Here is a 17,007-nt window from a genome sequence, read left to right as displayed (position 1 = left end):
GCCCATGCCTGGAAAAGGCAAGTTAGGCTAATATCGTGTATCCTTGCAATGTCATTGTATTCCTGCAATAACGTTATCTACTTGTTTGTTTTTTAGCGTGTATTCCGTTCTCTGCTATTTATAAGACTCAAGGATTTAAGGAGCCTAACATACAGACGTATCTTTCCGGCTGTCCAATAAAAGCCCAAGTCCTGGAGGTGGAACGCTTTACATCTACAACAAGGGTCAGAATATTTATGGACTCACCTTGTGTTAGCCATTGTAGACGAGTCGATACGCTGACTTCCATGTTCCTTCCTTATAGCGATGACTATGTTTTTAGATTTTTTTTTTAAAACCACTTCTAAGTCCTCACTGCCTCTCAAGTTTTTGCTTTCCATTTAGTCTTTATTCTCATATGCCTCTTTCCTCATTCTGGAAAAAGCCTCTCAAAAAAAAAGGGGGGGTACCTAAGGCAATTTCTAAGTTTAATAAATTGCCGAGCGCCTCTCCTAGTCTTCTTCTCTCCCCAGTTTTCTGTTTAATGTGGGCTCCTGGGGCATAGCCATCCACCTAGAATGCCACATATAAGCCAAGGAAAAGCTTAGCTTTCCTAATGCTTGTTTAGCAAGGAAGTCATGGTGTCACCTGGCTCTTGAAAGGAAACAGGCCAGGATCCTGGTGGATTGGTCCGGGTCACTACCCAGAAGCACAGCTGAGCGAATTGTGCCGGCCTCCTCTACTACTCTGATTTGCTCCTAGCACCTGTCCTTTAGGCCCTGTTCACAGGCTTTTCTCTTTGAGTGCTGGAAAGGCATCTTCTGTGAAGGTGACTTCACCAAGCAAAGCATCCCTCTGTGAAACGGATTGAACTAGAGGCTGTTAGAGCCGCTGCCTTTGCTCCGTTACTGTTTATCACAGAGGTCAAGTCTGATAAGTGGAGGACATTGCTGCAGGCTGGTGGCTTTTGTCCCCTGGGGCTAAACTCTGGTTCCCCATGGAGGAAAGCCACCTTGGCTCCTGCCTCAGGGGAGGGGTAAAGAATCTTGGTCCAGAGGCGGGGTCTGCCTGCCTTTCCTCCTCGTCTTTTGCAGGTTGCCGCGCGCTACCTTGGTCCTCATAGTTTTCCTTAGTGGTCTGCTCTGACTACCTGTGCTTGCCTGCATATCTTGACTCCTAGTTTACACCCACCTTTCCTTTAGGCTCTTTGTATGAGATGAGTCTGTACCCCCCTGCTACACGGCTGAGCACAACCCGCTCAGAAATGTCTCTGAGATGACCTTTGCTTTCTTATTTTGCCTACCAGCTTTTAGATTGGGAGGGGATAAGCATGCTCGCAGGATTAAATGCCCAGACTCCAGAACCAGGCTGCATGGTTTAATTCCTGTTTTTGCTTTGTGATCTCTAGTAAGCGGTTTAATCTTTCTGTTTCTCCATTTCCTTGTGTGAATACTGGGTGTAATGGTGCCTATACTATAGGTTTGTTATGAGGATTTAATAATAATACATAGCATTATACAAGAATTTTGTATATTATATTATTGGGGAGCAAGAACTTTCTATCCCCTTCAAAGATCCTTCTAGCCAGACGAAGACTCAAATTGACATGAGACAGATTAATAGGAGAATATCAAATTTAATTTCATGTGTATGGGGAATCCACATAGACATGGAAATTCCCAAAACGGGCAAAATCAGGTATTTATGTTATTCTGAACTATGGAGAATTGGGTCTGGGTCGGGGTCTGGAAATTCAAAGGGAAGGAATTCAGTTCACAGGGAGATGAAAAAGAGCGTATGTTTGGTAAACAAATGTTTGCTGGGCCACTCGGAAACAAGGAGACATGGAGGACTTTGATCGAACAGACCTTGCTAGTTCCTCCTCCCTGTCTACCTTGCCTAGTGCATAGTATAATGTAGTCATCTGTGGTGATAGCTTTCTTTCTGGAGCGGGTCCTCTGCTAAATTCTTTCTAGACCTCTGAGGTCAGGGACATAAAGAGCTTTTCCGGGATCTGCTGGGTTTCGTTGCCTTTTTTTTTTTTTTAAAGATTTTATTTATTTATCTGACAGAGAGAAATCACAGGTAGGTAGAGAGGCAGGCAGAGAGAGAGAGAGAGAGGGAAGCAGGCTTCCTGCTGAGCAGAAAGCCTGATGCGGGACTCGATCCCAGGACACTGAGACCATGACCCGAGCTGAAGGCAGAGGCTTAACCCACTGAGCAACCCAGACGCCCCGGTTTCGTTGCTTTTTAAGTCAAAGTAATCTTCATGCCAAAGCAGCCTGCCCTTGGCCCTTACAGTATTATAGAAGCATATACTGTATAATACTATGTGTTATTAACATGAGGGTTCTCCTAAAGTTATTCACAAAGATAAGTATTCAAGTCCCCAAGCCAGGGCCTTCTCCTTGCTTGTACTCCCGTTTGTCAAGTGAGTTTGGTTTAGTTCCCTTTAATCTTTGTGTGAGAAAGCTAAGGATCATCTGTACCCTCCTTGGTGTTTAGTTTACTAAGACATGTGAACTAAATTCTTGAGGTTTACATGTGACTCCAGGTTTATAAAAATACGCTTTTTCTAATTACTGAATATATTCTCTGTACCCGCCCAAAGCAAGGCACTTCTCTCTCATCTCTCTTCGTTTGCATGACAGTCTAGGGAGGCAGATGTTATTAGGGCCCTATCAGGCTGGATATTTCCATTTGCCCCCTGTCCCTGCCCCACCCTTCTCCACCCTGTGTTCTGCCCCTTGAGGCTCTCCGCTTGTGTCCTCTGGTAGGGCTCAGACAGTGGAGAGCCCAGATAAGAGATGGGGGTCCCCTTGGGCTGGCTGTGTCCCTTGACCAAGGCAGCCATCTTTATATGGTTCTCTCCTCCTTGTTCAGTACCTGGTCTTGCCTCTTGTCCTTTCAAGAGTGGGGATGCCTTCAGAACCCCAGGTTACTGCCCTTCCTTTAGGGTTTCCTTACCCCATCATGTCTTCGTAAGCAATTCCTTTATGAGAACTTTTCAAATTACTCCAATTCTAAAGAATTCCCATAATTCTTCTGGGATGTTGTCTGACAGAAGTGACACTTGGCTGAAGTTTCACAACTGGTAGGCTGCAACACAGGGTTTCAGGCCTTTAAAAGCTTCAAAAAGGCTGCGCTAGCCTTTTTCCATGGTACCATACTGCCTCACAATTGCTAAGAAGTTTAGTACGAAACTGGGGGTTTATATGTGAGGGATAAAACTTGGCATTTGCAGTATTTTCTAAGTATTCAGTTTTCATAGGATTGAAAAGTATAATCCCAGGAAATGTAGCCACTTGCCTAAATTGTGTAATTTTTCTTATTTATGCGGCTCATCTTAAATTGAATGTTTTTCACTTGCCTGCAACATTTCTGGCCACTCTGAGTTTTCCTGCATTCTTCTGTGTGAAACACGATGGAGGATGATGCTTATCATGTTGGCCAAAGTAAAAGGTGGCATATGATACTGAACCCCAGAAGTGGTGTTATTCAACTTCCAGCTGTAGTAACTGTCATGAATCCTAAGTCGAGGCAAAGCAAATGCTAGATTTGAATATTAACCAGTGATATGGTTGGATTCCAGACTTAAGAGCACGTAGGCTGCATTGATCCTCATGCTTCTGTTTTATATACGACATCTACACAGAGTGATCATGCTTTAGAAGTTTGCCAAGTGTGCCAGACATCAATAATGAATGACAGTGGGCCAGGAATCCCTCATGGGCTTGGTGACACCAGAGCCTGGATCAACTAGCAGAAAAAGGGATACTTACTTTCTCCGGCCCCCAACACCTTTGGTTCCTAAACCTCCCAGCAGAGGCCACTGTCCTCTAGGTGGACCAGAGTGCCCAGTGCCCTACCCATCCCCCTTCTCCCTGCCCCGCCCTCCAAACTCACAGACCTTCCTTCAAGATCTCCTCTGCTCCTCTGCTTTATTTATTTATTTATTTATTTTTTAAAGATTTTATTGTTTTGAGAGAGAGGGAGAGAGAGAGAGCATGAGAGGGGAGAGGTGCAGAGGGAGAGGGAGAAACTCCCCGCTGAGCTTGGAGCCTGACATGGGGCTTGATCCCAGAATCCTGGGATCATGACCTGAGCCAAAGGCAGACACTTAACCGACTGAGCCACCCAGGCGCCCTGCTCCTCTGCTTTATAAACATCCTTCAGTCTCCTGACACTTTGTACTCTATCAAAACTATCCCCCAGATCAGTTAGTTGTTCTGATTGAAATAATTCAGTAGTCAATATCTTTGAATTTTAATAAGAAATCTTTTAAAAATTTTAAGTGGGGATTCATTTTAGTTAAGTAATTGGGAAAAGTATTTTGTGTGTAGGAAAATCTTGGGCTTCTTTCCCTCTAATCGTCCTATACCTTGCTGGTGACTGGTGATGCTTCAGGGCAGGGAGATGTTGTAGACAAGGATAGACCTTGGAATATGTTGCAGGAGAAGACATTAATGTCATTTGCAAAGGGCAGAAGTGGGCTAAGATCATATCGTGTTCCTGGAATCCATTTCCTCCAGCTTTCCTCTCACCCCACTCCAGTTGTCTGTTCTCTGCTTATACTTTTGGACAAGCAAAATTACTGCTGATAATTAATTAGGGTCCTCACTCATTGTCTCCTTTACCTGGTTTCTTGTTTCAGGGGTGTGTGTGTGTGTGTGTGTGTGTGTGTGTGTGTGTGTTTTCAGAGCAGTATGATTTGTGGAGTTTGTCTTTGGTGTGATTCAGAGTTGGTCTTTGTGTATATTATAAGGTGAACATTTAAGGGAATGTTATTTCTGTAATCAGTTGTTTTAGAAAACATTTTGCTTAAGTACTTATCCAAAATATGTAAGCCAAATTTAAGTTACTTATTAATTAGCTATAGTTCATGGAGAGATTTTAGAGTTTTTATTATTATCTAAAATATCAATCATTTTTATTGATCACTGTAGGTGCCAAGTATCAATCTTTACACTATTGAATTAACACATGGGGAATTTAAGTGGCAAGTTAAGAGGAAATTCAAACACTTTCAAGAATTTCACAGAGAGCTGCTCAAGTACAAAGCTTTTATCCGAATCCCCATTCCCACCAGAAGGTAACTGTTTCAGAATAATTATAAAGTTACTCCAGTATACAAGTTGGGTGGAAAGAATATTTTATCGATATTATGGGTTAGCTTGTCCATTGTCAGTGGATATTTTCTATTAAAATAGGCTTTTCTAAAAATAAACCATTTTATGAAAGCTTTTATAAGAGTAATATTAGAATCATGTTAAAAGGAATAATAAATGTTTCCAATGTGTGGGTGTTTTAGGCACACATTTAGAAGACAGAACGTCAAAGAAGAGCCTCGAGAGATGCCAAGTTTGCCCCGTTCCTCTGAAAACATGATCAGAGAAGAACAATTCTTTGGCAGAAGGGTAAGTCCTTCCAGTCTTCTGCTGTTCGTAATATAATTTTGTAGTTCTATAGAAACCTGGCGGCTCCTGAGGGGTGGGGCTGGGGGGCTAGCTGCAACTGTTCTCGCCCCGCCCCGAGACCCCTCACCCAGGCTGGCTTCTCTGCAACTTGTTAGGCAGTCCTTCTTCCCCAGGCCATTCTGACCTGGGGAGGGTGTATGTCCCTGAGGAGGAGGAGTGTTCTGTGAAGAAGCTTCCTCCCAGCAGGAACTTCCTTGGGCTCATTGTGAGTCAAGATTGAGCTCATCATTGAGTGTTTTGAGATCTACTCTTTTAAAAACCTATATTTCCCTCTGTTTGCTCCAGGCTTTGTAGTAGCTTGTCCTAAATCTGTGTGAGGTCTCATTCCCAAACTGTGGGGGGAGCCCTTCAGGTCAGAGAGCTGTAGGACAGAAGCCTGAGGCCCCGGTCCTCTGCCCCAGTGATGCAGAGACACGCAGGGGAGGAGATAGTTTTTCTGCTGGAAAGTTAACAAGTAAACGTCAGTTCTGTTCTGTAATCTGAAACTTTTATGTTCTGAAAGCAATATTTGATTTCTTCTTTGTGTAGTTGTCCTCTTGTATGAAATCTTTTTAGGGATCTAGAACAAATATTTTGCAAGACAGTGTGGGGTTTCTGTGTGCACTTCCATGAATGCAGTTGAAAATGAGAAGCTGTGGCTTTAACAATTAGTGCTTCCACACACATCATCATAGTCACTGTGATGGACATTACCCTCGCGCATTTGAGCATATTTGAAATCAGGGTACAACTTACGAGAAAGTCTCTCTCTCCTTTTTTTTAACCTATCCCTGCCCTTTCTGCCCCCCAAACAGCTGTGAAAAAAACAGTAGTATATCCACCAGTAAATTCAGTGTTATAATTAAGGAAATTCAGTGTTTTAATAAAATCAACAAATGCCTTTAGACTCTCTACCATGGGCAAGTCTTGTGCTAGTAACTACAGAAGATTAAAAGAATATACAGCTTGGATCTTGTCAGCAGTTTTTAAAAGACAGAAGCATGCAAAACATTAAATAGCAAGAAGGAATTTGAAAAATGGTTCAGGGGTACTATGGAAATAACTCTTTAATGCTATTCAGGATTCCTTTCCTGTGATAATATAAGTAAAGAATTGAATAAGTTTGCAGAAGTTAAAATGAGATAATGATCACATCCCTGTCACTGTTATCTCTCATCTAATGTATTTGTGTTACAGAAACAACTAGAAGATTATTTGACAAAGCTACTAAAAATGCCCATGTATAGAAACTACCATGCGACAGTAAGTATTGTTCAGTGACTTAAACTTTGAAATAGTTTATAAAATCATAAGTTGTCAGCTGAATGTTGGAGCATTTTATTAACAGAAGTGCTTGTATCCACTTCTCCGGTATTCCTCAGGTTACAGTTAATGAGCGCAAAATTGATTCAACAGCAATAATTTAGTTCATGGTGATGCTATTTAAAAAACCATATATAAATTAATGTGTCTAGAACAGGAGATTTAAACAAACTTGAAACTCTGCTCCAGGCTACATTATCTAGAAATCGACGTCCTTGTCTCCTCGGGTTTCCAGAATAATGCCCCAAAGCATTTCTAACCCTGAAGGAAAAAACACTTGAGTAGTAAGTGAGGAAACAGCTGAGCAGAGTCGAATACCCAAAGTTTATACAGAGCGTCCTGCTTGGTTGGCCATCAGGTTGGCCCATGATGCTTATGAAGGGCTTGTCTTTTCATGTGAAAGTGAGAAGCATGGGAAAAGCAAGCGGGAGAAAAAAACTCTGGGGAAATAAGAGAGAAGATGAGGTGGGGCTTAGAAGCAGCTGGGAGGCCTACAGGTGCCAAGCAGGAAGGAGTAGGCTTTTGTAGAAGTTCTCAGAAAACAGTAAGGTCAGTCCTTCTAGAGGCCTTGAAGGCATGTTTTTAAAGGGTTAAACTTCAATGATCTAAAAGTCCAGATAACTGAGAACGTCCTGGGTTATTGTATTTTTGCGTCTGTGTGTGTAGAAACTATACCGCTCGGGGGTTGAACGTATGTATATGGTATAGGGGCAGAAATTAAGAGTAGGCAGTCACGGTTTACTAAATGTGGCCTCTAGTTTAGAGAATGCCATTACTTAAATACTTCAACAGAAAGAGGGAAGGGGCACCTGGGACTCAGTCAGTTAGTCATCTGACTATTGGTTTCTGCTCAGGTCATGATCTCAGAGTCCTGTGATCGGGCCCGCATGGGGCTCCACATCAAGGCAGAGTCTGCTTAAGAGTCTTTCCCCCTCTCTACCCTCCCCCTCTGCTCCTTCCCCACCCCACACTTGTGCGCTTGGTCTCTCTGTCTCTCAAATACATAAAAAAATCTTAAAAAAAAAAAAAAAGAGAAAAGAAATAAGGAAGGAAGGCTTCTGTGTTAGGAGAGGGAGCAAGAGCTCCTTGACCCTTCAGAGTTTTCTGGTGACTCGCTGCAATCTTGCTGCCTGCCAGGGTATTATCTGGAGGCTGGACCAGCCCCCACCCTGTCTCCTGGTCCCCCCAAGCACAAATGATCTGGGGCTGAGCCCATGGCCCACCTTCTGCAGCAGCTTGCACTGTTCCATTTGGTGGGCTTGAAGGAGCGTATGTGGTTTCCTAATCCTAGAGGAGTTTTCCCAGGAAAACCGGCAACTTGGGTCCAACCAGAGGCTCTCAAGAGGAGGAGGATGGGAGAGATTTCTTCCCTTCTAGGACTCAGGAACGTGCATCTTTGAGAGAGTGTAACGAGTAAGGATGTTACTGCTGTTATTTCCGATTATGTAACTGGTCATTGCTACGGCTAAAAATGCCGTTTCCTGTTGTGTTCTCTGAAGTCACATACACTGAGGAGTATTTAAATGTGTGCTAGTACCAGTATGCGATGGTTTTGCATTTGTTTTACTCTTCTGCCTGCCTATGACTTTATTGGTGCTACTTCATTTGGCTTTGGAACAGTAATTGCTGAGTTTAGTCTTCTCTTTCTATGTATAGTATTACATTTTGGATTCTTATGTTGATTAAAAAATGTGTACATTTTCTTAAATGTTCATTTTATTTTCTAATCATGAAAATCTTTCCAGAGTTGAGCCATATTGTATCTAGAAATTCTAGAATGTCTTCTAAACATTTCCTTTAAAAGGGAAAACCTGGTCTCAACTGACCCAAATATGTTACCCCACATTTTTGATGGCTACTTATTTACCCTAAGAATGGAATTCTCCAGAATGATTCAGACATAAGATATAATTCAATCTATCTTAATTTTCTAATGTTATTAAATTGTCACGTAATGTAATTTGGCCTAGAGAGTAGATTTACAGGCTTTTGCCTCATATTTGTGAAATTAGATTGGCATCTTTGTGTATCCTTTGATAATTGTGAGAAATATTAAAACTCCTGTCTGTAAAATCATATTAAAAGTAATTTTTATACAGTCACATATAATTAATTTATACTTTTTAACTGTAAAACAAGCTTATTAGAAGTTAATTTAGGTCTTTAGGCCAGAGACCATGGATCATGGTCAAGGGTCAGATAGGATCACATCTCTAATTTCCATAGAATTTCAATGAAACCAAACATGAACAGTTTTTTTTCCCCCCCTATGGTCATTGGTTAAGTTAGTATTTAGATCAGGAATTTTTTTTTCCAGGAGTATAACTTTTTAAATTCCTTTCTTCCTACTTGAGGTTCTGAAAAACATGTCATCTTAGTGTTTTAGTGGATTTAACATCAGATAATTCCCTCAGAGATTATTGGTAATTCATTCTGTTTTCTTTACTCATTTGTAAAATAGGGATACATATCTTTGCACTCTGCTCAAGGCATAAATATGTTTTTAAAAAAGGGATGTGTTTACTCAATTGTAACATACAAAATACAAAATCTCAAACAGAATTCCTTTTATATTCTAAGTTGTATTAGTGCTAGCTCTAATACTGAACCCACCAGGGAGCATTTTAATTAGTAACTGGAAAATGCATGGCTTGCAGGGAATTTAAAGGAAGAGTCATTAGGAGCAGGAAATGTGGGTGCCTCAGTGGCTCAGTGGGTTAAAGCCTCTGCCTTCAGCTTAGATCATGATCTCAGGGTCCTGGGATTGAGCCCTGCATCAGGCTCTCTGTTCATCAGGGATTCTACTTCCCTTCCTCTCTCTCTGCCTGCCTCTCTGCCTACTTGTGATCTCTGTCTGTCAAATAAATAAACAAAATCTTCAAAAGAAAAAAAGGAACAGGAAATGTACCTTTTTTCCAGCTGAAGATTAAAATCTAGAAAGGGAACGGAACGCATCATTTCCAGTAGCATCCTAGGTTGACAGGATGCTATTGCTAACTTCCGGTTTGACTGACATTTGACTGTGGTAACTCAGATTCCTTACCTCCAAGAGGGTGATTTCAAGCTAATCACCCTCTGGGAAGTAAGGAATCTGAAGATAAGCATTCCACAGACAGACAATACTGAGTTCACCCCTCCCTTGTTTTATATGGTGAGTGAATTCAGTTTGAGGGGAAGAATAGGTAAAGGTGAATGAAGATGCCCACAGTGTTTCCATGCCAACGGGGAGAAGCTGTGCTGTTAAACAGCTGTGCCTGCAAAGTAAGGGACATCTTGTCGTTCTCATGATTGAGTCTTTTTTTTTTTTTTTTTTATTTGACGGACAGAGATCACAAGTAGGCAGAGAAGCAGACAGAGAGAGAGGGGGAAGCAGCCTCCCCGCCGAGCAGAAAGCCCGATGTGGGGCTCGATCCCAGGACCCCAGGATCATGACCTGAGCCGAAGGCAGGGGCTTTAACCCACTGAGCCACCCAGGTGCCCCTCATGATTGATTCTTAAGAGCTGAGAGAGTCCGGCCTCTCTGTTTCCTCCACTGATGAGATGTCTTCTCTTTTCTCTGGGGCTGTGTTCATTGTCTGACCTGGAAGGCAGGCTTTCCTGGAGTAAGTGAGCCAACCTCCTACCCTTCCCCGAAGAGCACTGCCCAACCCAGCACTTTTGTCTCCCTTGCTTCCGCGAATTTCCCGCTGGGGCACTTGCTTGGGCATTTTGCTGCCTCAGGCATCAAGGTGGCCTCTGAACACCCCCTCCCCTTCTAGTACAAAGATGAGCTAGAGGAACCACTGTGAATGCATGATTGCGGGGTAATTTCCAGGGCTTGTTGTTACCCCTTGGGCTACTTGCTTGCCCCTTGTCTTTGGAACTTTATTTCCCTGTTTGCCTAACATTTACTTGTACTTCTCACAAGTTGGAAAAATAATATTGATTAATACATTATTCAAGAGATCAGTCAGCCCTGTGGAATATTGTCCAGCTAAACTGATCATTAAATTCATGTTCTTGGGACTCACTCATCTGGGCAAATAGAGAATGGATTGTTATCACTCAGGATGCACTGAGAAGTGTGGACGACACAGTCTTTGTACAATTTCACATTGTGTTATTTGGGTTTGCCTCTCAATTGACCTTACCACATTTACTTTTAATCTGATAAATCTGTATTAGAGCACATATTGCCAGAGATTCTTTTTTTTAATCTATAACAAGGCTAGTTGTTTCTTGAAATCTCTCCCTAGTTGAACTAAAGTGATTAGGATAATTTTAAATTTTATATTGGTACACCACCTTAAATTTCTGCATTACTAACATATTTTTTATTTAGATGAAATTTTTTACACTTAGCAATTTTATTATATTTTGAAGTTATGATTTCTGAATTATTTCAAAGAATACTTCTGCTGTCAACTCGATGATAAGAGCCATGTGAATAAGAAACTATCCTGGTATTAGATAAATGGTTTCCTTGATTTTTGCTTTTCATTTCCTGTTCTTCCATTTAACTGTTCTGTAGCTTTGCATATAAATTAGTTACACCTCTGTAGTAGTTTCTTCCAGTGTAAACTAGGATTGACATTTTCTCTCTGCTCCCTAGAGATTAAATGAGAAGTTATGGTTTAGGGTTTTAAAACATTTTGGATTCTGTGTTCAGAGTCTGCAGTGTCACTTCTAATAACAAGCATTTCCACAGATCAGATTTTAAAAATATGGTACTGAATCACAATGTTTTATACAAGAATGAACTGTAAAGTCTTCATAGAATCTTTATAAAAAATTTAATGTGAAGATATATTTGATTTGGGGTTTTTAAGACTTTCTGGACTTTTTTTCTGAGGATTATCTTTATTTTTTTGAGAGTGAGTAAGTGAGAGAGAGGAAAAGAGAGACAAAAAACACTAGTGGGGAAGGGGCAGAGGCAGAGGGAGAGGGAGAAACAGTCTTCCTGCTGAACAGGGAGCCTGATGTGGGGCTTGGTCCCAGGACCCCGGGATCATAACCTAAGCCAAAGGCAGATGCTTAATGGACTGAGCCACCCAGGTGCCCCATGTCTTTCTGAATTTAATTTTTAATGTTTTAATTTTAATTTTTTTATTATGTTCAGTTAGCCAGTATACAGTACATCATAAGTATTTAGTTGTAGTGTTTAACAATTCATTATTTGCATATAACACCCAGCGCTCATCACCACATGTTCCCTCCTTAATACCCATTACCTGGCCACCCCATCCCCCCACCCCCCTCCCTTCTGTAACCCTCAGTTTGGTTCCCAGAGTCCAGAGTCTCTCATGATTTGTCTCCCTGTCCAATTTATTCTCATTTAGTTTTCCCTCCCTTCCCCTGTGATCCTCTGCTCTATTCCCTGTGTGCCACATATGAGTGAGACCATATGATAATTGACTCTCTCTGCTTGACTTATTTCACTTAGCACAATCTCCTCCAGTTCTGTCCATGTTGATGCAAATGGTGGGTATTCATCCTTTCTGATGGCTGAATAATACTCCATTGTATATATGGACCATATCTTCTTTATCCTTTTGTCTGTTGAAGGGCATCTGGGCTCCTTCCACAGTTTGGCTATTGTGGACATTGCTGCTATGAACATTAGGGTGCATGTGCCCCTTCTTTCACTACATCTGTATCTTTGGGGTAAATACCCAGTAGTGCAATTCCTGGGTCATAGGAAAACAGTACAAAGGTTCCTCAAAGTGTTAAAAATAAGTTTTCTGAATTTTTACAAATAATCCTAAGAAAGAATTGGAAGCACTTAATTGGGTGACTCACAGCAGTGAGAGATTGGTAATTTTTTGCTTACAAATTTAATAATAGATTATTTCCAATCACATATATAAAACTTTAAAGGAGAACTATTAGGTTTCTTTTTTTTTTTTTTTTAAGATTTTTTTTATTTATTTGACAGAGATACCACACGTAGGCAGAGAGGCAGGGAAAGAGAGAGCGGGAAGCAGGCTCCCTGCTGAGCAGAGAGCCCAATGCGGGTCTCAATCCCAGGACCCCAAGACCATGCCCCGAGCCGAAGGCAGAGGCTTAACCCACTGAACCACCTAGGTGCCTCGACTGTTAGGTTTCATTTTATTAATCCCATTTACAAGCTTGGCTCAAATGCCATTACTTCTTAGGAGTCAAATCAGTTTGGAAACTGGACACCTTCCTCTGTAACTACTTGACATGTAATTGTTGTGGTTCTTCCCACAGAACTTTGTTGATGGGGAGTGTTTTCTATATCTGGTCTCCCCTCTGCTTCCTGATGCCAGGAGCATATCTTCTTGATTTTGAATTTTCTGTTAAGGCTGTTATTGACATGATGTACAACCACTGGTAGATCTGGGCCTACTGTGGCTACTTTTAAGGAAAATTTTGTAATTTGGGAGCCAAATAATGTCCAACTCTAACTCTTTCAAGTAATACATGAGGTGAAACTCCTGCATATGCTGAGAATTACATAATGTCCATTGGTTTTCCCCTTTGTGCTTTCACATTTTCATCTAATACTCATGGCGAATGATTTACTGCTTTTGCAGCTTTGTTTTGAGGAAACTGTTTGGTCTGACCTAATTCTGAATCTATCCCTTGCTAATTCTATTATCTTGGACAGTTTTTTAAAAAGATTGATTGATTTATTTTAGCAAGCGTGTGCATGCGGGGGTGGAGAGGACAGATGGAGAGGAAGAGAGAATCATAAGCAAACGGTGTGCTGAGCGCGGAGCCCGACTTGGGCCTGGATCTCACAACCCTAAGATCAAGACCTGAGCTGAAACCAAGAGTTAGATGCTTAGCTGATGGTGTCACCCAGGTGCCTCTATCTTGGGCAATTTATTTAACATCTCTACACCAGGGGTTGGTAAATTATGGCCTATGGACCAGATCGATCCCACTGCCTATTTTTATATGGTCTATGAGCTAAGAATAGTTTTTATGTTCTTAAATGCTTGAAATTTTTTTTAAAAGAACAGTATTTTGTGACATAAAAATTATATTAAATTTGTATTTTAGTATGTGTAAATTAAGTTTTAATGGAATACAGCCATGCTTGTTCATTTATGTATTATCTGTGGCTGCTTTTTTTTCATAATAGTACAAGTATATGATTCACAAAGCCTAAAATTTTTATGTCTGACTTCTCTGCCAAGAAAGTTTGCATATCCCTGCTCTAGAGCTCAGTGTCCTCTTCTGTACAAGGGGAAAAATAGCACCTATTTCAGAGAGATCTGGGAATAATGTATGAAAAATGCTTAGTACAGGGCCAACAGATATTAAGCACTCAGTAAATGTTAGCTGTTGATGTTGTCCTCATAATATTTGTAGTTTTTATCTTCCCATAATTTATAAGGTAAAGGTGGGCCTGAAATTCTCTTCCTTTTCTACTCACTAAAAATAGAGTTATTTTTATATTATTTGTATATAAAATTATTTTATTTTATATCTTTCTTTAGAGAGAGTGTGGGGTGGGGAGAGGGGCAGAGGGAGAAGGAGAAAGAGAATCTTGAGCAGACTGCCCGTTGAGCATGAGCCTATGGCCAGGACTTGATCTCACAACCCTGAGATCGTGATCTGAGATGAAATCAAGAGTTGGATTCTCAACCAACTGAGCTACCCAGGCACCCCTTATTTTATTCCATTTGTATTAAAATATTCTGGTATTCCTGATGTTCAAAGATCTCCCCAAACTCCCTTCAACCCATTCTACCATTTAACTTTACATTACTCTCTTCATCTTGTTTACTGTAACCCAACTGTATACCTGATGACCTTTGTACACCTTCCTTGTCCTCTCTCCCCCTTCATCTCCCATTTCCACATACCAAGCCTAATCCACCTTTTAGAACCTGGCACCAACATCACCGCCTTCACACAACCCTATTGTTAGTGTGTACGCTATGCCACACAATCCTCCTTCCTCAACAACAAACACGCAGAAGAATTTGGGGAGTAAAATCTCTCCTGGTGACTTTCTTGAGCATTCTGTCTCTACCTTTGAGAGCACACATCACTTTCTTGGTTGTGTCTTAATTATACATAGACTTCTGATCTGTTCTTCCAGGGCAATGCCATTGTGTTGCTTGGTGTCGTACCCCAGATGTGTTTACACATACGGGTATCTAATGCATGTTGTTGGTTTTTATTTCAAATGTATAAATTTTTCTTTTTTCTTTCTGTCTTCCTAAAGTATGGGTTTTTGGCCTCTTTTTCAGACAGAATTCCTTGACATAAGCCAGCTGTCTTTCATCCATGATTTGGGACCAAAGGGCATGTAAGTTCCAGTGTTGCATGTTAAAGAGAAGAGGAAAAGTTGATAAGTACCACCCTTTGATTTACCGGCGGGCCATGGGGACAGATCTTACTGGCTTTACTACCTGCTGCTTTTCTTCCCGACAGAGTCCGAGCCGCTCGGGGCATCTATTTATACACGGTGTTTCCTTGCTGTATTGAACACCAGTAGCAGCTGCCCCATCCCCTTTCTTTTGTGCTTCCAGCACGTACGGTTGCCTCTGGCCCAACGTTAGGGGTGTTTCATACAGGTAGCAAATATGTTATGTGGGAGGAAGCATTAGAAATAAACGTACTGTGTTGTATATTTGAAAGTTGCTAGGAGAAGAGACCTTAAAAGTTCTTGTCACAAGAAAAAAAAGTTATAACTATGTACAGTGATGGATGTTCACTAGATGTATTGAGGTGATCATTTTTGCAGTATATACAAATACCACATTAATGTCTTACACACCTGAAACTGGTATAATGTATATCAGCTATAGCTCAGTTTTAAAAAATCAAATATACCGAATCCCTTCTTTTTAATAACTTATAAAAGTTAGCTGTTTATCACTCATTTTCACGATTAAAAATGCTACTGTGTAAAATTTATGCTAGTAACGAGATTGACATTTACTTAATGATTATTTTCCTTCATAAAATGAGCGCTCGAGCACTTAGCTTCTTTAGGGCTAAGAGCCTTGTTAATAGTGGTTTTCATTTTTTCCTTTTGTTAGGCCATTAGTATTGTTATGTCTTGTTCTACCTTTCAAAATCAAGACTTTCTCTTTCCAAAGCTCTAAGAGCTGTGCTCTATTCCTTTGGTATAGGTTGGTCCAAGAACTGTAGGTAGAAGGATGAGTTATATTTGGGAACCGGTGGGCGAGCACCCCCAGTGGTCTCAACAACAGGTGAACCGTCCCTGCGCGGGCCTTTGGCAACGTGCGGGGTCTTTTTCAGCTTGTCGCAAGGACTGGAGGGTACACTCAGGATAGGGAACCAGAAGCTAGGATTGCTTGAAGTCCTGCAGTGTGTGTAAAGAGACTTTTGCTGCCTCCAATCCGACTAGGTGCTTTTAGAGATCAGCTACTAGAGTATCCAGCCTAGTGAATGTGTGGGTGAAGAAGGAAGGAGAGGAATGTGATGTGAGAATGAAACAGTTTATTTAGTCCCAAGTCGTGAGGCTGTATCAGCGAAGTGCGAGTTGGAAATCCGAAGACCCTGGGTTAACTTGGTGTCTCTTTCAGAGAAGGTATGATAATGAAAAGATCCGGGGGACACAGAATACCAGGCTTGAATTGCTGTGGCCAAGGAAGAGCCTGCTACCGCTGGTCCAAAAGGTAGGTCTTGGTCATTCTATGCGTTTGTTTTAAGAAACTGGATATTTGGGGAATTTTCACAGACTGGTTTTCAATTACAGATCAGTTCTATATCTTTTGAAAGTCACAACAGAGCACATTTTAAATTTTTTTTTAAAGATTTTATTTATTTATTTGACAGAGATCACAGGCAGAGAGGCAGGCAGAGAGAGAGGGGGAAGCAGGCTCCCTGCTGAGCAGAGAGCCTGATGCAGGGCTCGATCCCAGGACCCTGAGACCACAACCCAAGCTGAAGGCAGAGGCTCAACCCACTGAGTCACCCAGGCACCCCTAAATTCTCTTAAGTTCCAGATTTCAGCATCAATGTCCACATTCGAACTCAAACCTGGACTTGCAGTTAGAGTGTGCAAACTTTTATTATATATGTAAAAACCTGGTTGGCAATAGAACTCGTGGGTCAGCCAAAGAACATATACAAATGGCCAGTAAGGACAAGTAGATAGCTCAACCTCACTAGTCGTAAGGGGACTGCAACTCAAAATCATAGTGGGGTTCAACTTCACACCCACTAGGATGGCTATCATGAAAAAGATACACGGTACCAAGTGTTGTTGACAAGGATGTAGAAAAGTTGGAACACTACTACATTGCTGGTAGAAATAGGA

General features: G+C 41.3%; 1 protein-coding gene across 1 annotated transcript in view; it reads left to right on the top strand.

The window, feature by feature from the left end:
- The window catches only part of PLD1 (phospholipase D1), a 194,295-nt gene that overhangs the window by 78,001 nt on the left and 99,287 nt on the right, over positions 1-17,007 (top strand). Inside the window, exons 3-8 of the mRNA XM_080828133.1 lie at positions 97-224; positions 4,926-5,071; positions 5,291-5,396; positions 6,633-6,698; positions 14,966-15,024; positions 16,271-16,363. Coding sequence (XP_080684259.1) covers positions 97-224; positions 4,926-5,071; positions 5,291-5,396; positions 6,633-6,698; positions 14,966-15,024; positions 16,271-16,363 — 598 coding nt within the window. The remainder of the gene's footprint in view (positions 1-96; positions 225-4,925; positions 5,072-5,290; positions 5,397-6,632; positions 6,699-14,965; positions 15,025-16,270; positions 16,364-17,007) is intronic.

Source organism: Martes martes (assembly GCF_963455335.1).
Source record: "Martes martes genome assembly, chromosome: 1".
NCBI classification, from domain to species: Eukaryota; Metazoa; Chordata; class Mammalia; order Carnivora; family Mustelidae; genus Martes; species Martes martes.
This window is presented reverse-complemented; position numbering and strand designations above follow the sequence as displayed.